Source organism: Macaca nemestrina, chromosome 13, assembly GCF_043159975.1.
Source record: "Macaca nemestrina isolate mMacNem1 chromosome 13, mMacNem.hap1, whole genome shotgun sequence".
Classification (NCBI taxonomy): Eukaryota; Metazoa; Chordata; class Mammalia; order Primates; family Cercopithecidae; genus Macaca; species Macaca nemestrina.
This window is the reverse complement of record NC_092137.1, coordinates 37,271,813-37,299,807: the sequence shown is the minus strand read 5'-3', so window position 1 is coordinate 37,299,807 and position 27,995 is coordinate 37,271,813. Positions and strand designations below refer to the sequence as shown.

Below are 27,995 nucleotides of genomic sequence, written 5' to 3'. Positions count from 1 at the left end.
TGTTTTAAATAAACTGCTTCCATATATTATCTTATTTGATCTTCAAAATAGTATGGACAAAAGATGCACACTCTTAGAGGTAACATTAAAACTCCCACTTTCTGACCTCTACTTTAGTGATCAACAGTGTTCCAGTGAGAAGCAAAGGGATTCTTTTTATGCTCAAGTGTTAGCCATGGCTGCACTTCTTTAATCAGTTGCCAGACTTCCAAGTCATCTTTACCTTATCAAGATGTGAGCTAAAATCTGGCATTTAACAACAACAGAATAGTTTGTATTTCTTCAAGCTCAGTACTCGTACTCTTCAAAGACACTGAAATCGAGAAGCAGCCAGATTCAGTAATGACATTGAGCAAATATCATTCATAAAAACGTGTCAGAGTCCACACCCCAGAAATAGCAGCATTTGATAACTTCACTTCTTTGTTTTCTAGGCACTGTTTGTACCACTGTTTTCTAGAGCTTAAATCTCTTTCCTCTCAATTTATATTAATGCTTTTGCTGAAGACATTTTTTAAGTCAGAGTATTTCCTCCAGAAAGTACCTGGCATTTGCTTGTTCAGCATGGATGCGGTCATTAATCCCCCAGATCTAAGCCTCTAGAAAAATCTGGGCAGCAAGATAAGTGTTCTGAGTTCTGCCAAGCTCATCAACTTCTAGAACTCTCTTTTGAGAAGACATGGTAGTGACCGGCTACCTTTACATATAACTTTTTTCAAATCTAAACATCTAACTAGAAATAATTTGTTCCACAGTCATAGAAAAGTGTTGCTGTTACTCACTGGGGCAGTCTCCACTGGTGTCCACAGGAAAAGTTACCTTTAATACACCTCAGTTTTATTTACTTGCCAATTTATAACATCCTTAGAAAAGAGATTCTAGGATCAAGCAAAACAAGGGATTTTTTAAATACTGTATAACTTTTTTTTTTTTTCCTTTTTTTTGAGACAGAGTCTCGCTCTGTTACCCAGGCTGGAGTGCAGTGGCATAATCTCAGCTCACTGCAAGCTCTGTCTCCTGGGTTCATGCCATTCTCCTGCCTCTGCCTCCCGAGTAGCTGGGACTACAGGTGCCCGCCACCACACCCGGCTAATTTTTTTATATTTTTAGTAGAGACGGGATTTCACTGCGTTAGCCAGGATGGTCTCGATCTCCTGACCTCGTGATCCCCCCGCCTCGACCTCCCAAAGTGCTGGGATTACAGGCGTGAGCCACCACACCTGGCTAATACTGTAACTTATTTTTCATTCAACAAACATTGAGTACCTTGTGTGTCCAGGCACTTTAAGGCCACTAAGGATTCAGAAATGAAACAATTCCTGCTCACAGATGATGGGAGAGTGATCTCACAAAACAAATGATAGAAAGCAGCACACTCCCATTTCATAAGAAATAGGAACACACATAACACCAGTCTGGTATTTGGTATTCTGGAAGCTAGAACTTTTGAAATACGCACTAGGAAAGCTCTTCCTACTATGCCAGTCAGGATCACAGGGCTATAAATGTGTCTGCCTTTTCAGAAAAGGATATTTTACAATTTCCCTATCTGTGATTGTTTAATATAATTAGAGCTGGCAAGTATGTTGAAATGATAGTGTCATTTAGGGACAGGTAGTTACATATATAACACTATAATACAAAATTATCCTTCAATTTCCAGGTGAAGCTGTGTGACTTTGGATTTGCACGCATCATTGGTGAAAAGTCATTCAGGAGATCTGTGGTAGGAACTCCAGCATACTTAGCCCCTGAAGTTCTCCGGAGCAAAGGTTACAACCGTTCCCTAGATATGTGGTCAGTGGGAGTTATCATCTATGTGAGCCTCAGTGGCACATTTCCTTTTAATGAGGATGAAGATATAAATGACCAAATCCAAAATGCTGCATTTATGTACCCACCAAATCCATGGAGAGAAATTTCTGGTGAAGGTAAAAAAAATATTAAGTTTTGGCTATGTGTTTTAAGTTTAAAAATCCTTCTGATCCCATATCAGTCTGTCTCTTGCAACTTATCTTTTTAATAAATCTCCCATTCATCTTCCAAATTCAACTAGTTGCCAGTTTTTTGAGCACTCTTCTTTTTACACTTTTATCTGTGTCTTCTGTATAGTTCCCAGGCATAGCACTGACATAGGCCCCAGTGGCCTCATTCTCAAACCAGTAAAATAGCTTTTTATCTGTCTTACCTGTTAAACTCTTCTGGTCCTTCCCAGTCGCTGCTGCCAAATCCATCTTCAGGAAACATTACTTTCCCAAACACTTCTCTTTAACCACCTTACAGGCATAGTTATCTGTGATATGGTCCATGCTTACCTTCTAGCCTCATCTCCCACTACTCTCTACACAAACCTAGTTGTTTACTCTTCTGAACTGTTTTCTGCAATTCGCTTAGGACTTTTTTTTCCCTTGTCTACAACCCTTCCTATTAAAATTTGAGGACTCCTTAATTTGTGGCTCACCTGTAAAGTTACCTGACTTCTCCTCTAAACTGTAAAATTAGGCTTAAAAAATTTGGGCTTTTTTATTATTTTTTTTTATTTTTATTGAGACAGAGTCTCCCTCTGTCACCCAGGCTGAAGTGTACACAAACCCAGCTCACTGCAGCCTCGACTTATTGGGCTCAAGTGATCCTCCCACCTCAGCCTCCTGACTAGGTGGGATGATGGGTATGTACTATGGGCCACCACGCCTGGCTCATTTTTAAATTTTTGGTAGAGATGGGGTCCCACTGTGTTGCCCAGGCAAACTCTTGAACTCAGTTGATCTTCGCAACTTGACCTCCCAGAGTGCTGGAATTACAGGCATGAGCCACTGCACCCAGCCCCATTTTTCTCTTAAGTATTCATTCTTTTCATAATCGACTTTTCTAATCTTCAGAACAAGACTGTGAGCTCCTTGAATGAATATCTAGCTCCAGTACCTTATACCTAGAATGAACTTTATATCCACCAGACACACTGCAGTTTGTTTTCCTCTCTCCTATGGACCTCTGCTGAGAAGCTGCATACATCTTTTTCCTGCCTAGTGAGGGCTTTTGAATTTGCAACTCCTGATTCTGTACCCATCAAGAATAACTTGGCTGGCCCTCTTTAGTCTACTGATACTGACAAGAAGGACAAGTACATTACTTAAAACATTATCTAACTGCCCCATAGAAGTTAATAGAACCAATGCTGGGGAATACCCCCGTCTGGATTTAGCCAACCCATGTAATGGGTAGATCTTTTTTGTTTTTCCAAAAGTACTAGGCCTAGTCATAGGATTAACTAATATTCCATTAAACTGGGAAAAGTTTAAGGAACAACATGTAAGACACAGTAGCAGGTTTGCTTGGTAATAAAGCTAATTGAAGAAGCTCATAAGAAGAGTTTTTTTATGTTAACCAATGTTATCTCAGACCTCCTGAGGCAGTGTGTTCTGTAGAACTCTTCCATCAGAATCACTTGATGAGTTTATTAGAAGAGAAACCCCATAGATTGAGATTCTTTAGTTGGAATGATGACCCAGGAATGTGCATTTTAAATAACTCCAAATGATTCTAGTGCACATGGTGGGCCACATTTTAAGGAACGATGCATAAAGGTCTGAAGTATTTGGAACACAGAGAAATTCATAAAGTACTTGCGGAAAATCTTTGCTAGTTTGGTAATATAGAGACAAGAAATAGAATTAGATTGGTACAAGTCTTTCCATTTGGTTCGTGTCTGGGTCTAGCCTTTTGTTATCAATATTTCAAATGTACCATTATATAGGGCTGTAGTTAGTATATAGTTACTGGTTGCCTTGGTTTTGCAGTTGATCCATTCTCCAAATAAGTGAATAAAATATATATGCCAAGAACTCACCGTGTACACTAGAACACCCTGAAACCTATTTGTTAAAAGCACGAACCTCTGGTGGTGAAGCTACCACCTCAGTGACCATACACAGAGGCAAGGCAGTGCTTCTCCAGACCAAGTCAGGGACTAGAGAGCAGCGGTGGGGAGGATCAGAGAGTCTGTTTCATTCATCTTCAAATAATAATAGTTAATACTTAGCACTTAGGGGCTAAGCACTGTTCTAAGCCCTTAACATATGTCAGCAACTTCATGAGGAAACTGAGGCACAGCACAATTTAGTAACTGACCCAGTATCACACAGCTAGTAGGTGGCAGAACCAGACTTCAGCCCAGGCAGTCGGGTTCCAGAGTGTATACTTTTAACCTGTACTCTCTACTGCCTTATAAATTAGGCAATGAAAAATTGACAGATACACTTAAATCAGTAAATATGTATGATTCATTTTACATGTTAGCTAAAAGTCCATGTCCTTGAGAAGCAAAAATTCCTCAACCCTGTATTTTTATGGGTTGAACTGCCTTCTAGGCAGTCACAAGTTTGGGGTGCTCTATGCACCCAAATTCATGTATTTTGTTTTGTCTTTTCCCTTAGCAATTGATCTGATAAACAATCTGCTTCAAGTGAAGATGAGAAAACGTTACAGTGTTGACAAATCTCTTAGTCATCCCTGGCTACAGGTAAAAAAAAAATGTAATCTCTCTTTGGCAATCCTCATTTGAGTAGTTCACTCTGATGTGTCCCACCTAGTGAAACCACTCTAAGATCAGCAGAATAATATAAGTGCTCTTAAGTGATTAATTTGTACTACAGCTAAATCTGTGGAAACCGTACAGCATTCAAATCGGTAATAACAGGCAATTAAACTCCCATGAACTGAAAGCAATGACTTAGCCTTTCATAGACCTATGTGTTCATTTCACCTTTTTGTAAGATTAGCATGACATATTAATTTATCAAATTTATTTTAAATGTCCACTGAAGGGTTTATTTTTGCATTGAAGAGATTTTTTTAAAATGCCATTTAAAATATTTGGCTTAACTCTCCCAAAGTTACTTTATAGATTTATCAAAAGATACCCTCCAAACTTCAGAGTAAGGAGGGAAGCTTTAGAACTATTTTAAAGGGAGTGAGAGGTAGAATTAGCTTTAAAATAAATGTAATCTAGTCTACCAGTTACTAAATTATCCTAATAAGCATCCAACCACTTTCCCCTACTTTGAGGAGTAAGGTTTAGGCCTCGTGTTGTATAGAGCAAAATGTTTTAGTGATTATTCTTAGCCACCTAAGAAGCTTGAAGCAATTTTTTTTAAACTTCAGAAATTAGTTACTTTCATTCATTGGAGATTGTGTTTGAAAAATTTCTTTAAATTGCTCATTTAAAATATCACAAGTAGAACTTAGTATATAGTAGATACTTATGAGTAGGGCCTGTCAATTATTTGACGAGGGCACTAAACCAAACCAAAACAAAACAAAAAAACCAAGTTGACAGTATTTTGTTTCTTTTATGTTTCATCATTACAATTTCATTTTCTCCTAGGACTATCAGACCTGGCTTGACCTTAGAGAATTTGAAACTCGCATTGGAGAACGTTACATTACACATGAAAGTGATGACGCTCGCTGGGAAGTACATGCATACACACATAACCTTGTATACCCAAAGCACTTCATTATGGCTCCTAATCCAGATGATATGGAAGAAGATCCTTAATCATTGAGCTAACCTAAATAAGGATTTCATTTTATGGACTGATATTTTGCTATGTAACTTGTTCTCTGTAGGTTGTCATCTGCAGGGATGCAAAGATATGAGGAAATATGATAAGGAATCAGTGACACCAGTACTGTAGTTCATAATGAGTAGGTACAGGCAGGAAACTGAATAATAAGAAGTCATAATTGAATCAAGGTGAAACTTTTTATAAACTTCTTTAGCCTAAGCAATAACTGGTTTTGTATTTTTTCTTAATCCTTCACTTTAATACAATAGGACCACTTAATTTGTCTTTCCTTTCCTGTTTTTTTATATATATATATGTATATGTTTTGTTTTAAGCAAAAACAAGGCAAGCTAGCATCCAGTTACTATATAGCTTGGCTAAATTTATACAAGACTTACAAAATTGGTTACTCAACATGCTTGTATTTAAGAGAGAACTATGAGGCTACCATTATGTGATGTTACTACAAGGACTTTTAACATTGGTTTAACCCAGCATAGAGGCATTGAAGGGTTTTTCTTAGATGCCTAGAAAGAGAGCACTGGGCTGTTTCACCTTTCTTTTTTAGGTCAATCAAGACTCCAAAGTAGTGATTCCTAACCTTTTTGGAGTTGCTCTGCTACTCTGAATATGTTCTGTACAACATAAGGATTGTCACCTTCTCTATGTTGCAACAGCTTCTAAGATAATTAGGGACTAATGATGTTACAAAAGGAAGAGTACTGCTGGTCTAAGTGCTGAGTTTTACGTCTTTTCATAGCTCCACTCTGCTGCTAAATATGTATTCTGACACCATCCGGATGCAAGTACTGGATTCCAGCATTCAGCAGGTGCAGATCTCAGCTTTACACAATTTATCTTTACCTAGGGTTCAGCCAGTAATTTCTGCTTTTTAGCAGGGTCAGTTAATACTACAGTTACTGTATAGCAAACAGTATCCTTTTTTCTCCTTCCCCCAGCCTATTGGGCTTTGCGGGTATCTGGAGTGTTTTAAAATCAATTATTTTAAGCAGTTTGGGTGGATGGGTAGGAGTGGGGCATGAAACAGTTTATAAGGCTGGGGCTATATTATCAACGCAGCAAATTAAAGAATGAAGACTTCTTTTTACATTTCAGCTCCAGCAGCCAGGTGTTTAAAAACTTTTTAAATGTCTTCCCCAAAGAGAGTTTAAGATGTGGGACCATCTACTTCTAAGAAACAGTGGCTTTTTATTTCTTCATTTCTCAGTAATCATTGTAAACCTTTTTTTTATTATTATTATTTTCCTTCTCCACTCTAACAAGAGTAAGAGCAAAACTCTTTCTCAAGTCTTGGATCCACTACTTGTTTGTTATGTTGGCCTGGACAGATGGCAGGTCTGTCTGCAGTTCCTCAGTCTGTAAAATGAATATTATCATTCTTGCCTCTACCTTTGTCACAGTGTTGTGAAGATCAGATACATATGAATGTAGTCAAATAAACTGAAAACTAGGAAAGTGTTAACTATCATTGCCCACCAAATTTGAGGTAGCAAAAAAAAGTGTTCTTGTATAAGAACAGACTGAGAAGCAGCCTTTCGAGATCCCTGAAGCTAGTTTCCTATCTAGACTAAAAATACCCTCGAAAGAATAGTAGCAAACAGTATGCAGTGCTCCTGTGTTCTAAGTTATTTTATGTTTTAGTTTACCCTCACAACAGCCATAATGTTAAGTCATTATGAGCTCCATCTTAAAGATAAGAAAACTGAGGCAAGGGGAGATTAACCTACTGCCAAATTTCAAACAGTTAGTATATGTATTTGACACCAGTAGTATGGCTCTAATCTTACCCTTAGCCCTCCCAACCATTATGCTATACTCTCTACCCATAAATACCTCCAGGACACATTTCCCTCTTGGTCATTTGTCCTTCTATAGAAGCTTCAAAGATTAAACCAAATTAATTTTCAAAAAAAAAATTTTTAGAAATGTTATTTTCCCTGTGATAAGAGGATGACTTCCCAGTTTCACCAAAGTCTGTTTATATCAACACACACAAAATGGAATAATTCTGAGTCGCTAGGCAGTCACTCTACTGTGGTTTTACTACGTAAGGTGAAAATTAACTGGAATGATGTTTGTTTGCTATACTTACATAATCAAACTTTACAAGCCATGAAATTAATTGCACTCTTCGTATTTGTTGCTAAATGCCTAAGAAATTTTCTAAAAATTTTGTAAAGGCACCGTCAGAGAATCTGGAGTTGAATAATTACTCCAGATACTGTATAACCTGCATAACGTTTTGTCCTTAAGTCGTGTTTGTATAAGAAGTAATTGCTAGAAACATTTGATAATGTACAAAGTAGTCTATAGTGACTGTTCAGTACATTTTTATATTTTTTTGGTTACATCCAACTTTTTGTAAATATACTGGAAGCTTGATAATAAAATGTATTTCCTATCACCATACTTTTCCATGTGAAAACCTGAGCCTATTTCTAGAAGAAGTGTCCAAAGAAAAGTTGTATCTGGTTGTGTTATTTTACTAGACCTTGGTAAAAGCACTATTTTGGAAACAGTATTTGTAAATGGAACTAATGCTATATTTAAAAACACTGATTTTTTTTAACCTGCCAAAAATAAAAAAGAAGCTCATTTTATAATTTTATACTAAATTTGAGGTGATTATCTAAAGGTCTCATTTCTTGTAAAGTTTGGAGTAATTGTAACTATAACTTTTTCAGGAACTACCACCAAAATATCCAACTGTTATACTACCAGAAGGCTTTAAAAAGTTAAAAACCTAATATCAAACTTTCTAGGTGTGAAGATATAAAGTATTACCTGACTCTAGCCCCTTAATTATAAAAACTTTAACATCTCTGAGAGGAGCGAACTATGGATGTTTTCATCTTTCAAAAATTCTCCCAAGTCTTTGAAAAAAGAAAACAAATACAGGAATATAGAATAAGAACGACTAGGAGTGACCCAAGGCTGGGCAGCATCTGAAAAGCAAGTCCTCCGTCTTCCTTTATTTTAGTGCAGGGGTATCTAATCTAGCCACATTGGAAGAACTGTCTTGCACCAAACATAAAATACACCAACACTAATGATAGCTAATGAGCTTAAAAAAAAATTGCCAAACAAAATCTCATAATGTTTTAAGAAAGCTTACAAATTTGTGTTGGGCCACATTCAAAGCCTCCATGACATGCCATGTAGTGTGGATAGAATGCTACTCCTGTTAAGCAGAAGCAGCAATAAAAAGCAACAGTTCATCACTCCGCCAATGAACTTCTGATACAGTTAAGCCGTAAATTCAAGACATATGGCAAGTATTCCTTTCCTTTAATCTCCCTTGTAAATCTGTGTTGCTAATTTAATAATCTCCCTTGTAAATCTGTGTTGCTAATTTAATAATTCTCTAAGTCCATGTTTCCAGTATTAACACAAAGCTTCTAAAAACCAAAAAATGAAAACACATAATACAGAACTGAAACTTGCCATTTGTCTGAAAATTATTCCTCCTGGGGTGGGGTGTGTGTGTGTGTGTGTGTGTGTGTGTGTGTGTGTGTGTGTCTTTCTATTGCCCAGGCTAGAGTGTAACAGCAATCTCGGCTCACTGCAACCTCTGCCTCCCGGGTTCAAGAGATTGTCCTGCCTCAGCCTCCTGAGTAGCTGGGATTACAGGCGCCCACCACCACGTCAGGCTAATTTTTGTATTTTTAGTAAAGACGGGGTTTCACCATGTTGGCCAGGCTGGTCTCCAACTCATATTTGAACTACATGTCAAGGTTTACTGTTTCTTGCTGTGACCTTTGTAATTTTTTTAAAAATTAACAGATGCACAATATAAAAAATTTAAATACCCAGCCACTCCCTGCCCCTCAAACTCACTTCCAAATTGGGAAAATTGTGCATTCATTCCTTAACTTTGTATGCAAGTACATATCACAGAAAACCAGTGTACACTAGGCTATTCGTTTCTATGAAATTACTTGTAAATAGCTTTTCTCCTTCAACAAAAATGGAATCAACTATAAAAACTCTTGCATCCTACTTTTTTTCACTTACTAAATCTTAGAGAGTTTTCTATGTCAAAACATACTGCTGTAGCTCATTTTTAAAAATAACATATATTTTATCAGTTTCCTATGAATAGCCATTTAGTCTGTTTCCAGTTTTTATTAAACCAATCACTGCCCATGTTTACTTTTTTTTTGAGAGGGAGTTTCGCTGTTGTTGCTCAGGCTGGAGTGCAGTGGCACCATCTCAGCGCACCACAACCTCCACCTCTCAGGTTCAAGTGATTCTCCTGCCTCAGCCTCCCTGAGTAAACTGGGATTACAAGCATGTACCACCATGCCCGGCTAGTTTTGTATTTTTAGTAGAGACGGGATTTCTCCATTTTGGTCAGGCTGGTCTCGAACTGCTGACCTCAGGTGATATGCCCACCTCAGCCTCCCAAAGTGCTGGGATTATAGGCATGAGCCACTGCGCCCGGCCCCATGTTTACTTTTTAAAATAAAATAGAAATATGGCAACTAGCTTTATAAGTTAAAGGAAACTCAGTCTCACAATAACTTATTAGCTTGAGCAGACATTTGCACCAAAGCCAGTCGCAACCCTAAAAGTTCTATAATTTTGGTTGTATTATATATAACATGGACTGTTCTTGCTGTGAAAAGATAAAATACTTTCACTTTTGTTACCTGCAGTGTATGAAATGTGTTTCCTTTATTTTGATTTCTTGGGCCGACTGAAGGGGAAAATGTCCAAGCTGAAATATCACTGCCAAGCAAGTTCACTAAACCCAGCTACAAGGGATGCAAAGGGTTTTGACTGACGTGCATTCCTCTGATGTCTTCCACCTTCAAGTCTCTCATGAGGTAGCAAGGCAAAAAAGTTAAATCTCTCTCCCATCTTCTTTGGATTCATTAACATATCATATCCTTGAAGTAACTGCTGCCTCACTGATGGCTCATTTGATTTATCTAAAAGAACCTGAAAGGAAAAAAATTCTTAGCAAAATTAACCAGAAGACAGAATTCCTAGTTACATGCAGCAATACTAATGACTCTCAAATATTCCAATAAAGCACCGCTCAAAACGTGACTTCTGATTACCTGCCTGAGAATCATAGCATACTTATTAAAAATGTAGGTTGGTGTGAAACATAAGGATTTGCATTTTTAACAAATATCCCAGGGGGTTTGATCTACAGTAAGGTTTAGGTGTCCTCGGAAGAACAGTTAGAAAATTCATACCCATAAACGCAGTTTTCTTAACAAAAACACTATTTGGAAGTCTTAATGCTACCTCACATGGAGATGCATGAAACTTACCAGACTAGTTACTAAATCCTATACTACCTGGAAAGGCTGGAATACCAAGGATTGGCTAACTGTAAGAGCATTAAGGCCAGGTGAACATACGATTTAATTTTTGCAATACTATGAAATTAAAGTACTTAATAACAGTGAAATAAAATAAACCTTACCTTCAGCCGGACATCAATACCCATATTTTTTAAAAATGTGTGTTGTTTTATTGGGCCCAGAGAGGCTACTTTTCCCTGTGCCATTCTTCGTAAATAACTGAAGTCCACATCAGCTGTTAGATCTGCTGTTCCTGGGGCAATTAAGACATCATGAAGCTTGTGGCCACAAAACCCCTTGAACATAAAGAAATCAGATTTTTGCCCTTTTACGGTTATTAAGATTAAAGAGATGCTATCATATTAAAGTTATGTAATATTTACATTAATGCTTGAGGTGATGGAATAGAGCTTTCATTAATTCTCTTAGGGAACACCTAGGCAGTGTTTTACGAAGTATATGCATCAACCATGTGTCAGAATCACCTGAGATACACCACAAACTACTACACAGCCATTAAAAATCAGATCATGTCCTTTTCAGCAACATAGACATGGCTGGAGGCCATTATCCTAAGTGAATTAATGCAGAGACAAAACCAAATACCACACGTACATCTCACTTCTCTCAGTAAGAGCTAATTGGGTACACGTGAACATACCAATGGGAACAAACCCTGCTGGCTACTAGAGGGGCGAAAGAAGGAGGGGAACAAGGGCTGAAAATCTACCTACTGAGTACTATGCTTGCCACCTGGGCGACAGGCTCACTTGTACCCCAAACCTCAGAGTCAATGCAATATACCCATGTAACAAATAACAAACCTGCCTCATGTACCCCCTAAATCTAAAATAAAAGTTGAAATTACTTAAAAAAAAAAAAATCACCTGAGAATATATTACTGACTCTAACCAGACCTGGTCAGTCAGAATCCTGGAGGTGAGGCTAGAGAATGAGTATTTTTATCAAACTCTCTAGGTTATTTTTAGACATAATAAAGTTAGAAATTAAGAACCACAGACCTAGAAAATGACTAAGAGCATTTAGTTAAATGGTTTTCAATTAAAGTATATTGAACAGAATTGATCATATTCGAAGATCATTAAGAAAGGATGTTTAGGAACAGTGTAAAAGAAGACATCTGGAAAGGGAAAAAATGTTGAAAATATAATGGAAAAAGCTAGAATGATTACAGTAGGTAGTTTAAATCTGCAAAGAAGTACCAAAACTTTTCTTGAACGAAGGAGGGTACAGATAGAAAGGTTTAAGAATGTGAAGAAAATCTTTCCATTTGTATTATTCTCCAAATTTGTATTATTTGGATTTGTAAACGTAGGTTCTACAACCAAGGAAGAACGTAAACAGTTCAGATCCTGTTAAAGGAGGGCTGGACAGTAGACTCAGTGTTAGGAGTAAGAACTAGGGTTAAGGGGAATTACAATAATAGGAATTAATGTTAACTATAAAATAATGTAATACAATAATACCAGGCACTGTAGAAATCAAAGCTCTTCAATGAGCTTCAGACCTAACACTGAAAGTCTAATAAATCATGTTACTGAATTATACATACTCTGAAGGTATCTGTCTTTGTTCCATCATGACCATAATCAGCAACCAGTGCAGCACCTCCAGTTAATGCAATGCGTTGAGAAAGTTCCTCAATGATAACACCAGCATCAGGACACACTTCAACATGATCCCTTGTTTCATCATGCTGGTAAAGGGATCATTACAAAAGTCAAAATGCATCATTCAAAAGACTTACTTCCATACGGTTTTTCAGGTTTTTCCTCAATGAGCATTTCTTAGTTTTAATAAATTTTCTTAATATGAGTATGTTCTCTACACTCAACTTTTCACCTGACTCCCTTATTTATACAAAACTCCTTAGTTCTTTGATGCTATCCACTTGATTTATGAAGACATTTTAATCTCTTTTACAAAAAGACAAATGCCCTCCCAATCCCCAGATGGCCTAGAGCATTATCATTTTATTTAATGTAAAATACTTTTATATCACAAATCATATAAATATATTCCTCTAGGTTGAAAGCATGGGAAAGGAATTTTTGTCTGCCTAGGACATAGTCAATGAAAATATTGTGTTGAAAGAACAAATCATATAAATCCAGTAACACAAAGCAGACCCTATTAGACAAGTATATTATCATGCCCTCTGTTGTGCCAGAAAGTATCCCAATGATATGCCCTACATCAAGAAACATCAGCTTATAAACTAGTGCCAATGTATTGAAACCATTATTACCCCAAGATGTTCACTTATTAACTAAGGGGCCACAATAAGTGTGTACTAGCTTAAAAAACGAAATGACACTAAGTATTAGTACTTGCCAACCTGACTAGTATATATGAAATTTCACTACTTCCTGATCTGATTGAAAATGTGGTATTTCTTTCCCTTTATTATGAAAACATACATTAACTTGTGCTCCTCCCTAACACATTATAGAAATGCAGTAATGATCTGCCCTGATGTCTGCCTACGGTAACAGGCATAGAGTCAGATGGAGTTGAATCTCAGCTCTTCCTATGCTTACTGGTAGACAAGTTACTTAAACTTTTTGAGCTGCTTTCTTCCTTATAGATATTGTAGGTTTGTTGTGAGGATTAAATATAATAAACCACTGAGCCAATTGTGCAATGAAATTACTGTGGCTTAACTATAAAAACCATGAAGTCAGCCTCATCAGGCATCAGTGGACATGCTGATCATGCTGACATTCTTACTATCTTAGGCTACTCTTCAAGGTGACATGTATTACCATTCATCTCATTCAAGCAAAAGGGAAAATTCACTCCCTCCCTCCTAAGTGAATACTAATTAGGTCAATAACTTAATGAACTCCCAGGACCAGGAGGTTAGTTCTTGGTGGTTTTATGAATGTGTCATTCAGGTAGGTTGCCATAATATGAAAAAACAGTTGTTCACAAGTGTTCCGTCTGACATTTCAATTTATACTTAACAAAGAAAACTTAATTCATACATTTAAGTATAAAAGCTCTTGTGCTTTTAAAACTGATAATTTCTGAGTAGGAAGTTCTCAGTTAAGGTCCAGGAACTAAAAATCATCTTCTGAGTTGGAAAAGGACTGAAAAAAAAGAAGCAATCTGAAGCCTGGACGTTCCTGAGAAGTACAGGGATTTTTTGTACCTTTAAACAAGCCAAGATAGACAGGCTCTTGCGATGATTCCTTGAGATCAACAGAAAGCAGTAGTAATTCTACCATTCTGGCAGAATCAAATTGAGATCTGCGTGGAAGCATGGGATAAAAGCCATGCTCTAGCCCAAAGAAAGATAAGAGAACCTACCTAATACAGGGCTTTGAGAATTAAATGCAAAAACAGAGTAACACAAAGTACTCAACAAACGTTAGCTGTTATTGTTAATTAATTTACTATAGTCTGTACTACATTGTTTTCACAGATGTAAACTCTTCCTGTGGACAATACCATCACCATCTGACATGAAACTGAGGCAAACAGTGAAAGCAAGAGACTTGGCTGAGTAAGCGGTTACTAACTTTCTCTTACTACATCACATTAAGGTCACAGATTTCAGAAATGATTTTAACCCATGCTCCTGCCTCTAGCTCCTCTGCACACTCACTGTCAATAAAAAGCACCTCCTATGCTATTAGCAACTCTTCCTGTAAAGGAACTCTAAAGTAGTGACTCAGAAAATAAGACTTTGAAGATTCTGTGAGCAATAAAAGAAACTTAAAAAAGCATATTCTTACTTGTATGAAGGCTTCTGCTGGGGTGGCAGAAGGTGCCAAAACAAACCTCAGTTTATCAGAAACCTGTGGATCAATGTCAATGAATACTTCTCGCCATCCCTGTGGTGTCTTCTAAACACAAAATAACACATAAAAACAAATGTTTGCAAGTTTGTTCTCTACATTGCTTCTACCAAAAATAGCTTTTTCTCCTCTTACCATAAGTAACTAACATTTACAGGGCACTCACTATTTAAAATTACTTTAATGCATTACTTCATTGCCTTTGAACAATGAGTAGACTGATCGATGCAAAAGAAACAATAACAGAGATGAGGCTGTGGAAGATAAAATCAGCAGCTTGCAAAGTACCCAAAAAACGGAAATAGACTCAGGAGGAATAGCCAGAATCATGAGAGCTGCTCTTCTCCATACAAATTACCAGGACACATACATTATCACCGAATCTTAAATCTCCTCAAAGAATGAAGAAAAGTTTTATTTATTTTTTTTTTTTTGAGACAAGGTCTCGCTTTGTCGCCCAGGCTGGAGTGCAGTGGTGCATCTCAGCTCATTGCAAGCTCTGCCTCCTGGGTTCAAGCGATTCTCATGTCTCAGCCTCCCGAGTAGCTGGGAAGTACAGGCACCTGCCACCAAGCCCAGATAATTTTTGTATTTATAGTAGACACAGGGCTTCATCATGTTGCCCAGGCTGGCCTTGAATTCCTGACCTCAAGCGATTCACCCACCTCGGCCTCCCAAAGTGCTGAGATTCAGGTGGAAGCCAGCATGCCTGGCCCCAAAAATGTTAATCTATAATTTTTTTTTAATGTGCTAAGGTTGGCTGGGTGCAGTGGCACACACCTGTAGTCCCAGCTCCTTGGGATGCTGAGGCAGGACGAACACTTGAGCCCTGGAGTTCAAGACCAGCCTGGGCAACATAGCAATATGCTCTCTCTTTAAAAAAATAAATTTGCTCAAGTAAATCCTTCATTGCACCACAGCCAGTTACCATCTTACCATTTTTCATTCTCTTACTTCTTCAAATCAGAAGAATTAAGAATTCTTAATAATTATCCCAGGAGAACTACAAATTCTCATTAACATTTCATTTTTGCTTTCCAATTATTTATGTGTATCAAAATTCCAAATAATAGTTAAAAATAACCTCAAGGAGTAAAATTTGTATACTGAATAAACACCATAAACATTGGCAACACAACGCCTTTTGTATTCAATTATAGACATGACTTTTTCCCCCCTCAATACCTGAAATTTATGCACAGGAAGAACATCAAAAAATTCATGTGCAAGATAAAAGCTGTATCCTATTTAAAAAGAGGAAAAGAATTAATGTTTCCACATTTTACAGGAATTAATTCTTTTGAACATTAACTATAAAAAAGAAAATGCCTACTTCCTCCATAATCATCACCACCACAGAATTCTCTACCTCTTCATGGAAAACTTACACTGCAGAACACGTAAAAGAACAGTTACTACCACTCTTACTTTACATATAAATGGGGTCAGAAAATGGAAATACCTGAAATAGCAGTTAAATCTTTTATCCATCACTAGGCTTGAAGGAAATTAGAAGTCAGATTTGTTAGCTGGAAGGGAATTTGCTTTCATAAAATCGGGTTTCTCAGCCTGAGAAGGCTGAGGCCGGGAACGGCTTGAGATGCCTTGCCCAAGATCGTACCCCCATTTTAGCTTTGAGTCAAGATTCATCAGTATTCCTGACTAGTACACGGATGTTCCCCCACACCTTGCTTGTCTTTAGGAAGTAAAGATTTTCAAAAGATTCCATAACTGAACTAAACCCACCTACCAACACTGCTTCCATCAGCCCCGGCCGCCTCGGGCTGCTCCATCATCGGAGCTATCCTAGCTATAGGGAAATACTCAAAAGTACAACGGAGATTTACATTTTGTTTGGGTTCTACAAAACTACATGAAATAAACTACTACTTAAAGTCAGGCAACTTTATTTTCTATTATGATGCTCTTTTCTAGAAAAAAGTAGGCTACTCTCTATGGATAAGGGACTTGGTAGCAGTAACTCATAATCTGTTCTATTGCTGTAAAAAGTTACAGTCCCATCACTACTGTAAGGGTTGTGATCAAAATTCTTTCATTAATCCACGTAAAGGTAATTACCTTTTGGAACATCGTGCAGATGTCGGTACCAGGAAATTGGAATCCCAGACTTAGTGACACCTTTCATATACACTGGGGATCCAGCATTTCGCTCTAACGGGACCTTCTCTTCAGTCAGTGTCAATGCTTGAATCTCACTTAATTTTTGGCTTACCTCTACCAGATGTACTGAAATGTCACAGTTTTTCAGCACAGATCCAAGTTGAGTGAACACCTAAATACCAAAAGAAGAAAAAAAAACACAATGTGTTAAGTAGGTTTAGTTTCCTAATCATTTACATCAATGATTTAGTCATGTCACAATAGAAGTAATACTTCAGAGAGATGTGTTCCTTACCCAAGCCACTCTCCAGCAGTCTATGAGAATCATAACCTATTAGTTATTAAGCATAATTTAAATAAGAAATGAACAATGCACAATTTGGTTTCCTAATGATAAATTATGATTAACAAATGAAAATAAAAGACTTGGCATCTGATAAATTATGATTAACAAATGAAAATAAAAGATTTGGCATCTGATAAAAATGATTCAGATTATGGAGTCTAAAAAAAGACCAAGGAAATAAAATGGGGATAGCCTTGCTTTGATAATGTCTCTAGGTCTAGGAAATAATCTCATCTTTGAGACGATGATAACTCTAACCTCAAAGAACCAAATCTGAAAGACAACGACTGCTTAACTCAGGGGTCTGCCACATTTTCAACCTATATTTAGCTATATATTTTTTCACTGTTGTAAACACCAAGGGAAAAATGAAAATACTAATATTTTACCAATCTTTTAAGGCTAAAAATTCAATAGTAAAAGCATAAAGTATATCAACATTATTTTTCATTTGAATTTAATTTTTACTGGTGATCTGCCTCCAATTAATACTTTTGAGATATGAATATGCACGTCCAGACTGATAATATGAACAAGATGATTTTTCCAAATTTAGTTTTGAGATCAAAATACAAATGGAAAAACATCACAGGTGAAATTCCTTCAGAAGGTAACATCGAAAATAAAACAGGTCTGATACTTCTCTGGCTATTTGCTTTACAACCCTTTAAATTCTTTGGCTTTTTAGGAGTTCTTATGACTCAGTCTGGAAAAGCATCCTTCATACATTTTAAGGGCTCTGGAATTGACTTTTAAAGTACTTGAACATGAAAATATGATTTGAGGTCCTTATTAAATATTTGATATTCAAATGACCTTGCTGAAAAACATAAAATAGAGCCCTGGACATTTAAATTCATGATTTTGTTTTCTTTCTTCACCCAAATAACCAAGATTCTCATTTGTCATATGTTTATATATTTTTTAAATCCTTCAATTTCTAATTTAAAGCAAAAACCATAAAGCATCAAGAAATTTAAATTTATATTGAGTATGTGTTGGTGTTTCTTTTTTTTTTTTTTTTGAGACAGGGTCCCACTTTGTCACTCAGAGGCATGATCACAGCTCACTGCAGCCTCAACCTCCTGGGCTCGAGCAATCCTCCCACCTTAGCCCCCCGACTTGCTTCGACCACAGACGCGTGCTACCACGCCTGGCTAATTTTTGTACTTTTTGTAGAGATGGAGTTTCACCCTGTTACCCAGGCTGATCGTGAACTTTGGGAGCCTTGGACTCCCAAAGTGCTGGGATTACAGGCATGGGCCATTGCACCCAGCTATGTTTGTTTTTTTTTACATTGAATTGCCAGGTACATAAAAAATACACTCAAAAAGACTATTGAGTTCTGAAATACTAGAAACTACAAAAGTTTAATAAACACTCTTACTTATCAGGTACTATAAACAACTGTCCTCCTTTTTAATGGTTTTATAAAATAGTACATAGACTGATAGCAAGAATGATACAGGAGAGAATAGCCACCATCTGGTTAAAGAAATGGGACATGACCTTCTCTCTAAAGCCCCTGTGGACTCCCTGTACCCTCAGAAGTCGCCACCATTCTGAATCTTCAGTTAATAATACCCTGACTTTTCTTTATAAATGTTGCTAAATATATTTTTATCACCAAATATATATTGTTTAATGTTGACTATTTTTTGGATTTTATATAAATATAATCATATGATATGAACTCTTTTGCAAACTGCTACTTTCACACATCTTGTTTCATGTTGAATACTGTTATATTCCGCTGTGATTTCACGCATTCTTGCAATACTTCGTATTCCACTGTATGACTGTACCACAATTAATTGATTCATTTACCCACCTGATAGGCATTTGTGCTGTTTCAGTTTTCTGCTCTTTTATTCAATGCTGCTATCTTCTTGTACGTGTCTCCTGGTACACATATACACTAGTTTCTCTAGGGTAAATCACTAGCAGTAAAATTGCTGGGTCATACAATATCAGAAACTTTGATGTTAACAGATAACGGCCAATAGCTTTTTGAAATGGTTGTACAAGGCTGGGTGCGGTGGCTAACGCCTGTAATCCCAGCGTTCTGGGAGGCCAAGGCAGGTGGGCCACTTGAAGCCAAGAGTTCAAGATCAGCCTGGCCAGCATGGTAAAACCCCTTCTCTACTAAAATACAAAAATTAGCCGGGTGTGGTGGTCCACGTCTATTATCCCAGCTACTCAGGAGGCTGAGGCACAAGAATCACTTGAACCTGGGAGGCCGAGGTTGCAGTGAGCCAAGATCGTACCACTGCACTCCAGCCTGAGAGACAAACCAAGGCTCCGTCTCAAACAAAATAAAAAAAGGATGTACTAAATTATACTCTTACAAGCAGTATATGACAGTTCCCATTGTTCCACATATCCGCATCTGCACAATACTTGGTGTTGACAGACTATTAGCTTTCTTTCTAATCTGGCGAGGGTTACAGTGGTATCTCGTTGTGATTTTAATTTTCATCTCCCTGACTACCAGTAAGACTAAAAAATGGAGGCGAGGGGGTCTCGCTCTGTCACCAGGCTGGAGTGCAATGGCACGATCTCGGCTCACTGCAACCTCTGCCTCCTGGGTTCAAGCGATTCTCCCACCTCAGCCTCCTGAGTAGCTGGATTACAGGTGCGCGCCACCACACATAGCTAATTTTTGTACTTTTAGCAGAGACTGGGTTTCACCATGTTGGTCAGGCTGGTCTCAAACTCCTGACCTCTTGATCTGCCCACCTTGGCCTCCCAAAGTGCTAGGATTACAGGTACGAGCTACCACGCCTGGCCTAAACTTATTTTTTTTTTTTTTTTTTTTTGAGACGGAGTCTCGCTCTGTCGCCCAGGCTGGAGTGCAGTGGCGCGATCTCAGCTCACTGCAAGCTCCGCCTCCCGGGTTCACGCCATTCTCCTGCCTCAGCCTCCCGAGTAGCTGGGACTACAGGCGCCCGCCACCTCGCCCGGCTAGTTTTTTGTATTTTTTAGTAGAGACGGGGTTTCACCGTGTTAGCCAGGATGGTCTCGATCTCCTGACCTCGTGATCCGCCCGCCTCGGCCTCCGAAAGTGCTGGGATTACAGGCGTGAGCCACCGCGCCCGGCCTAAACTTTTTATATAATTAAAAACTTTGCTTCCTGAGAAAACAAATACACTTTCCCATAATGTCTTCTAAATGTTTCCTATTTTTAGCTTTCATATTCTTCTCCCCCTCGCCTCCATTTTTTAAGCTTACAGACAACAGTAATGACTGATTACATTATTCTGACATTATATTTTAGCTGAGAAATATGAGATTAAGGAACTGAAAACCAATGAAATCAACGCGGTTTGCACACTCAGAAGTACTAAAATTCACTTACATGAAACTTAAAGACATTCTTTTATTACCTACCCTCAAAATATCTCCCACGAGGGTTCCCCTACCTGGGCCCAGTTCCACCAGCTGGAAAGCTGTGCTTTTTCCAGTGGCCATCCATTCACTAATGAACCATATCCCTAGTAGCTGTGACAAGGAAAACAAAAAAAACACATATTAAGGTACCATAAAGTATAAAAGTATACCACAATATAAAATTCCACATAAATAGGCACTATATGCCAAAAAGCAAAATGTGTACAGCCATATGTATGTTATTTAATACATACATATATGTACACATAGGAACTTCCTGGGACTATAACATATACCATTTAGGAAGATTAACAGGAAAAAAAAAGGCAGCCTCTGCTATAAAAGGTCCCATGACATAGATAACAGGATATCACTACCAGAAAAGTATTACTATTTGAAAGCAAATAAACAGATGAAATGTGATTATGCCATTTCTTCATATTCATATGATTTAAACAATTACATGACTCTGATAATAACCTAATGTTTTTCAATACCCACATTCTACTTCCTCTTATACACGATTTCCTATTTCTAAATTCATAGAAAGTACTTAGTGGAAATGAACTAGAATTCTGTTTATTAAAGGAAGATTTGGCCGGGTGTGGTGGCTCATGCCTGTAATCCCAGCACTTTAGGAGGCCAAGGCGGGTGGATCACCTGAGATCGGGAGTTCGAGGCCAGCCTGACCAACATGGAGAAACCCCGTCTCTACTAAAAATACAAAATTAGCCAGGAGTGGTGGCACATGCCTGTAATCCCAGCTACTCAGGAGGCTGAGGCAGGAGAATCGCTTGAACCCGGGAAGCGGAGGTTGCAATGAGCCAAGATCGCACCATTGCACTCCAGCCTGGACAATAAGAGCAAAACTCTGGCTATAGAGTTTTAGATAAACAAAGGAAGACTTTTACGGTAACTATGGTTAAAATCATGACTGGCAGCTTTAGAGCTTATCTTAATTCCACTGATTCTTCAATGCTCTTTTTTATCTTTTCTCTCTTCCTTCCTGGGCACTCTACCTCTTTCCTCGCCTTTCCTTTTGTCTCTCTTCCTTCTTCCATTCTCTTATTTCATCTGATTCTCCTTTTTTTGTCCTCTTTATGACCCCCTCCCTTCCTTCTCTTTCTCTTTGTCCCTCTTATCTCTCCATTTCCCTTCCTACAGTGGAGTATAAACTTTTCAAATATTCTACCATTTTCCTCCCCTCTACTGCCTCTCTATTGCCTCAGTACATCAACTACTATAAAGTTAAAACTTCTGATGAATCACAAAAGAAGCTGTAGAACACTACTACAGAACAATACATTTGATCTGTACAAACAAACATTTGATCTGTTCTCAAATGTTTATATTAGCTTCATTCATACTTTACATTGGACATTACCTCCCCAAAGATCTGACTTATTTCAGGTGAAGTAATGAAATCTCCTTGTTTGCCTAGCATGTCACGGTACACATAATAACCCTGAGTAAAAAGAGAAAATGGAGAAACAAAATTAATTTTCAAATAAGCCTTTTAAAATACCCCTCCAAAATCTTAAATAATGTAAAAGTGAAATAATTATTTAGTAAGAAAGCTCTCCTCTAAACAAGCAAGGGAAACGTGGTGTCTTTATCCAAATTTTAGAAAGTAGCAGTCATTTTACAAAACTGGTAGAAAAACAATTACACCTTGACCATAAATGCAGAAGTCATGTAACATCCACCTCTGCATGCCAGACCCTTCCTCCCCTCCCAGCTCCCACAGCCGACTCAGCAAGACCCCGCCTACTCCTCCAGCCTCCTCTCCGAATTCTAACACTTTCCGTCTCACATATGGGCCCTGCCTGCTGGTGATGATCTGTTTCTTGATCTGGGTGCTGGTTACATGGGAGCATTTCCTTTGGGAAAATTCATGGAGCTGTAAACTTGTGATTTATGAACTTTTCTGTATGACTATTGCATCTCCAGAAAAAGGTGAGTTTTTTTTGTTTTTTAGTCTTGCTTGTCCAGATATCCATGCCACCGCAAATCCTTACCTTTCTCCCTTTTCATCTCTCCCTGGCAGTCTTATACTCATCCTCTGAATCTGCTCATACGCCACCTAGCTGACCTCCTCCAGCCCTCCAACCTAACACCAAATCCAGTGCCACCTTTTCTGAGCTTATTTGTCTATGTTCTTCACCACAAAGTCTAGTTGTTTGCAGAAGAACATGCCTTATCTATCTTCATATCCCAGGTTTTAATATGATGCCTAACCTTCAAGAAACACTCAAGAATTGTGTTAAAAATGTCCTAGGCTTCTGAAGCTCCTATTCTACCACCTTACTTCAGATGACATGGGCCCCAGTCTCACTGCAGAATTTAAAAATGTTATAGAATACAACTGCCTCAGCTTCCCAACCCCACCTTGGCCTCCACCTAATCCCATTTGTTTCTGGGGACTCAAGAATGAAACACATTCCGCTTCTCCCCTTCTCCAAACCTAATCCCTCCGCCTGTGCTCCGGATTGCCATTCCTCATACAACTCCCCTGGGTCCATTTAGCCGTCCCCCTCTCTCTTCCACCTTCAACTTTCCCCTTTCAGCATTCAAAATAAATCAACTCACTCCCATCTTTAAAAAAAATTTCTCACACCATACAACATCTCTCCTTCTAGGCTTTCTAGTTCCATTCATAAAGAAACATGATAGGGGTATTTGCCCTTTTTTGTGTTATGAACCACTGTGGTAGTCCAGTGAAGCCTATAGACCCCTTCACAGAGTGTTTTTAAATGCACAGAACCACAAAGAAATATCTGAAAAATGTGTATCAAATGTTTTTAAAAATGTGATATATACACTTCTTTACTAGCGTATTTAAAAAAACATAATCAGGCCGGGCACAGTGGCTCACACCTGTAATTCCAGCATTTTGGGAGGCTGAGACAGGCGGATCACATGAGGCCAGGAGTTCAAGACCAGCCTGGCCGACAAGGCAAAACCCCATCTCCACTGAAAATACAAAAAAACCTAGCTGGGCATGGAAGCATACACCTGTAATCCCAGCTACTCGGGAGGCTGAGGCACAAGAATCCTTTGAAACTGGTAGGCGGAGGCTGCAGTGAGCTGAGATCGCACTACTGCACTCCAGCCTGGGTGACAGAATGAGACTCTATCTCAAAAAGCAAACAAACAAAAAAGCCCATAATCAAGCCAAAGACCCAATAATTAACAAAATTTTGAAGTAAGGATGAGCGTGATGAAATTCTGAGATGCCTGTGATCACTGTATTGTGATAAGGAAATACCAATGATTTCCACAGACGACAAATTCACAAGTATTGCTGATGCTACTGGTTGCTGCGTATGTTCATAATTGAAGAAATGCTAAATTTCAGTTGAAAGTTAGTGAAAATAAAGGTGTAATTTTTTTCCATCCAGGTTCATGAAACCCCTGATTTCTATTAAAGGGTTCCTAGGTTAAGAGCCTCTAAATTTTAGAGTTACCCCAAGTCTCAATGCTGGGAAACCTTCCTTTCTCTCAGTACATTCTCCCTGGTTCCTTGGCTTTCAATATCACCTACATGCTGATGATGAGCAAATGTATATATGCCTGCCCAGTCTTTCTTCTGAACGCCAGGCTCTTTTTTTTTTTTCTTTTTTTTTTTGAGACAGAGTCTCACTCTGTTGCCCAGGCTGGAGTGCAATGGCGTGATGTCGGCTCACGGCAACCTCTGCTCCTGGGTTCAAGTGATTCGCCTGCCTCCTGACTAGCGGGGATTACAGGCACCCGCCACCACACCCAATAATTTTTGTATTTTTAGTAGAGAGGGGGTTTCACCATGTTGGTCAGGCTGGTCTCAAACTCCTGACCTCGTGATCCACCCGCCTTGGCCTCCCAAAGTGCTGGGATTACAGGCGTGAGCCACCATGTCCGGCCCTGAACGCCAGACTCTTACAGCCAATTGCCTACTTTCTATCTCCACCTGGATGTCATTGCTAACAAAATATGTATAAAATGCAGCTCCTGGTGTAGGCCCTCTCCCCAGCACTCCTCCAAACCCGGTCCTGTCTGTCTTAATCTCAATAAAAGGTGCCGTCACCACCTAACTGCTCAAGCCAAAACTACGAATCAGCCTTGATTCCTCCGTTGCATCACTCAATCCATCGGCAAATCCTGTCAGTCCTTTTCTAAACCACCCTCTTCTATTTCTAGTACCACCACACTAGTCTAAGCCACCTATCTTGCAGCCTTGCCCACCAGCATTGAAAGAAAGATACCGGCCTTGGGTAAACCTCGACACTGGAGTCACGCCACCATATCCAACAGCAATGGCCAAATCAACCCCAGAATTCCACAGAGGTCATATTTCAACCCAGCAAAAGGTGAAATATTCTAAAATAAAGGACTACAGGCTTTCACCAAATGGCTCTATAGAACAGACAAGGAAACGTGGGTCAGAAAGCTGTGACTGTGCCTAATCTTAGAACAGTGCAGACCCAGACTGCATTCTCAACTGCACATGTGAGAAAACCCAGCACATCTCTCCAGTGCCAGCTGAGGCCACTCCAACAAGGCAACTTTTCAGGCAGTAATTCCTATTTCCAGATGCCTGTTGGAGATTTCCACCTAAGAGTCCTACAACACTTCAGATTCATATACCAGCCTGAACTCTCCATCCTTCCTCCTACATTCCTTCTCCCAGAGCAATAATCCACACCACCTACCATCAGCCAAGTAGGAAAGTCATCCTTCCCGCATCATAAATCCAATCAGCTATATTCTGTCTCCTAAACACCCTTGGACCGTGTCCTCTCCTGTTTATTGGCCCTGCCTCTGATGTGAGCCAGCCCTGCCCAACTGACAGATGATCTGTCCCCAGGTCCTCAGAAATGGCTCTTCCCCTGGCAGGCACCCCCACTGCCTGGGCTGAGGACCTTCGGGCTTCTCCCTCCTGGCTCGCACCTCGCAAATCGGCTAGAGAGGGCCTAGTCCTCGGGCTACCCGACCATACCTTGGCTGGATTAGTCAACACCTCCTTCATGTACTCGGCCACAGTGATGGGACCAGTAGACTTTATTTTGTACATAAGATGCCGCAGCATCGGCGTCACCGGGTTGTTTTCTGCAGGTTCATTCCCGGAGCTGAAGTATTTCCCTCTCCAAATAGAAGGAATGGCTGTGAAAAACACAAATCAAACAAACCCCGTGATAAATCTTAACATTCACGAACGCAAGCCGCCTGAGCGTTTTCAAAGCAGCTTCGTAAACCCTTAACCTCACCCTACCGCAGACCTCGGGCTACTGTGCTTTGCACGCCCCCGGGGCGCAGAGACAGCACGCACTTGCCCACGACTACGCAGCCCTATCGCGTTTGCGCCGGACCCGTTTCCAGCCCAGGGCACCTTCAAGGTGGAAGTGAGCCCCTGAGCCCTTAATTCCCCGGTACCTCAACTGAAGAGCTGAGGAAGGCACCCCACGCGGTTTCCAAGGCAACAGGGCTTCGAGGGGACTGACGCTTACCTGCACGCGCCACGGCACACAGCGGCCCCACACCTGACCTCACCAGAACAGTCATGCTGAAATTCGCAGGCCGGCTCTCTCCGCCAGGAGCTGAGGCTTAGGCTATTTCCGGGAGAAGACGCCCCCATCCCCCGGCCGGAATTACGTCACGGGCAGAGCGGAAATAGGCTGAGTTCCAAGAGCGTATGCTCTGCTAGCCATGGCGGCAGCCAAGGAGCCTTTGGAGTTCCATGCCAAGCGGCCTTGGCGCCCCGAGGAGGCAGTAGAAGATCCGGACGAGGACGACGAGGATGATGCTAATGAAACCGAGAATGGGTTCTCCCTGGAGGAAGTGTTACGGCTCGGAGGCACCAAGGTAACTGCCGCGGGCTCCGGGGAAAGGGGTCAGACGTGGGCAGTCCCTAATGTCGCTAGGCTGACTGCCCCGCCGCTTCCGCGCTGCGTAGAGCGCGGGCGTCCAGGACCCAGATCCCAGATCCCAGCCTCGGAAGCATGTGTTCTGTGAGCTTCCCACGCTGGTTTCCAGGGCTGTTTACAAAAGAAAAGTTTCCAGTTGAACGTCGTATTCTCTGGCCTTTCTTAGGATGTAGGCGATCCTCTCATTTTATTAACGTGGTATAACCATCACACCATCAGGTCGGAGAGTAGCTTTTCTTGGTCCCGACCTTGTGGTATGAGTATTTTGAACACCAGTGGTATTGGAATTTTCATTTCTGTTCTCGTGGAGTACGTGCACGTGTCACTGTATGCCCCAGAAGCCCTCTTTTTTGGAACATCCTAATTAAGGGACAGAAACAGTAAACAAACTTTTAAATACATAGTACAGCAGACACGGGGTAGTGCGAAAGGACGGTAAGGAGTGGGAGCGCGTTAGTATTAAATGAGATGATCGACAAACACATCACGGAGATGTTTGAGCAGAATCCTAAAGGAGAGGAAGGAGTGAGCCATGTGCCATTCTGGTTGGAACAGAAAATGCAAAGACAGGCAGAAGAGTGCCTGACCTATTCCATGAGCAGCCAAAATGCCAATGTAGCAGAGGCAGAGTGAGGTAAGGGGAGAATGGTAAGAAATGAGGTCCAAGGGGTAAGAGGGCAGGCTTTTGCTCTGAGTTTGATGCAAAACCACTGGAAGATTTTAAGCAGATAAGGGACAGAAATTAACTTTGTTTTTAATATTATTTTGTTTGGAGACTGGACTTTCAGGGTGGAGGAGTTGGTTAGAGATAAGTAGATTCACAGTTTTGCTCTGTGCTTGTGTATATTTAAGTTTTGAATAAGTAATATATACACATGATACACGTGATACAAACTTTAAAGATATGTAGTGAAAAGTCCAATTTTTTCCACTTTTATCTCGGCCGTAACAATTGCCCTGATAGGAAGCAATTATTTTTACAAGTGTAGTTTATATCTTTCAGGGATACTGTATACCTTTTCAAGCATATACATATTTATGTGTATGAAATACGCGTGTATTATTTTTTACATGAATAGTACCATATATATACACCTATCTATATTTTGCTTTCTTTTCTCTCTTAGAAATCCTTCTATATCAGTGCATGAAGTTCTGTGTTATTGATATGGCTGCATAAATCATTTTGTCTGTCTTAATTTATCGAACCAGCCACTTATTGTGGATATTTAAATTATTGCCAGTCTTTCACTATTTTAAATAATACTACAGTTAATAACCTTAATCGTAATATTTTTTTCCCCACTTTTGTAAGTGTATATGTAGTCCAAATTTGTAGAAATGAGCCAGGCACAGGGGCTCACACCCATAATCCCAGCACTTTGGGAGTCGGAGGTGGGAGGATACTTTCAGTCCAGGACTTTGAGACCAGCCTGAACAACGTAAGGAGACCTCATCTCAAAAAAAAAATTTTTTTTTTAATAGCTGGGCGTGTAGTCCCAGCCACA

At 39.5% G+C, this 27,995-nt stretch overlaps 3 protein-coding genes across 13 annotated transcripts in view; 2 read left to right on the top strand and 1 right to left on the bottom strand.

Annotated features, from left to right (window-relative positions):
• Positions 1-9,032, top strand: part of LOC105464853 (protein kinase D3) — a 78,203-nt gene extending 69,171 nt beyond the window's left edge. For all 5 annotated transcript variants that reach the window (XM_071076532.1, XM_071076535.1, XM_071076534.1 and 2 more), the window contains 3 exons: positions 1,664-1,931; positions 4,434-4,519; positions 5,384-9,032. In XM_071076532.1, coding sequence (XP_070932633.1) covers positions 1,664-1,931; positions 4,434-4,519; positions 5,384-5,557 — 528 coding nt within the window. In that variant the 3' untranslated portion in view covers positions 5,558-9,032. The remainder of the gene's footprint in view (positions 1-1,663; positions 1,932-4,433; positions 4,520-5,383) is intronic.
• A 1,209-nt stretch (positions 9,033-10,241) lies between these two features.
• On the bottom strand, positions 10,242-26,185 carry LOC105464849 (NADH:ubiquinone oxidoreductase complex assembly factor 7). Of its 6 annotated transcripts, none has more exons than XM_011712945.3 (10): positions 26,071-26,185; positions 25,563-25,726; positions 21,972-22,052; positions 20,588-20,698; positions 16,810-17,023; positions 15,916-15,974; positions 14,668-14,778; positions 12,480-12,623; positions 11,029-11,202; positions 10,242-10,532 (listed from the first exon to the last, which is right to left on the bottom strand). In XM_011712945.3, the coding sequence occupies exons 1-10, from the start codon at positions 26,123-26,125 to the stop codon at positions 10,317-10,319; spliced, it is 1,329 nt and encodes a 442-aa protein (XP_011711247.2). In that variant the 5' UTR covers positions 26,126-26,185; the 3' UTR covers positions 10,242-10,316. The 6 variants fall into 6 exon arrangements, with proteins under 6 accessions (XP_011711247.2, XP_011711249.2, XP_011711248.2 ...); XM_011712947.3 differs by lacking the exon at positions 26,071-26,185 and adding an exon at positions 25,997-26,053; XM_011712946.3 differs by lacking the exon at positions 26,071-26,185 and adding an exon at positions 25,893-26,012.
• A 27-nt stretch (positions 26,186-26,212) lies between these two features.
• LOC105464850 (CCAAT enhancer binding protein zeta) overlaps positions 26,213-27,995 on the top strand; it is a 28,029-nt gene continuing 26,246 nt past the window's right edge. The window contains exon 1 of one of the 2 annotated variants that reach the window (XM_011712949.3): positions 26,213-26,425. In XM_011712949.3, coding sequence (XP_011711251.2) covers positions 26,270-26,425 — 156 coding nt within the window. In that variant the 5' untranslated portion in view covers positions 26,213-26,269. The remainder of the gene's footprint in view (positions 26,426-27,995) is intronic. The other variant, XM_071076531.1, reaches the window with a different exon arrangement.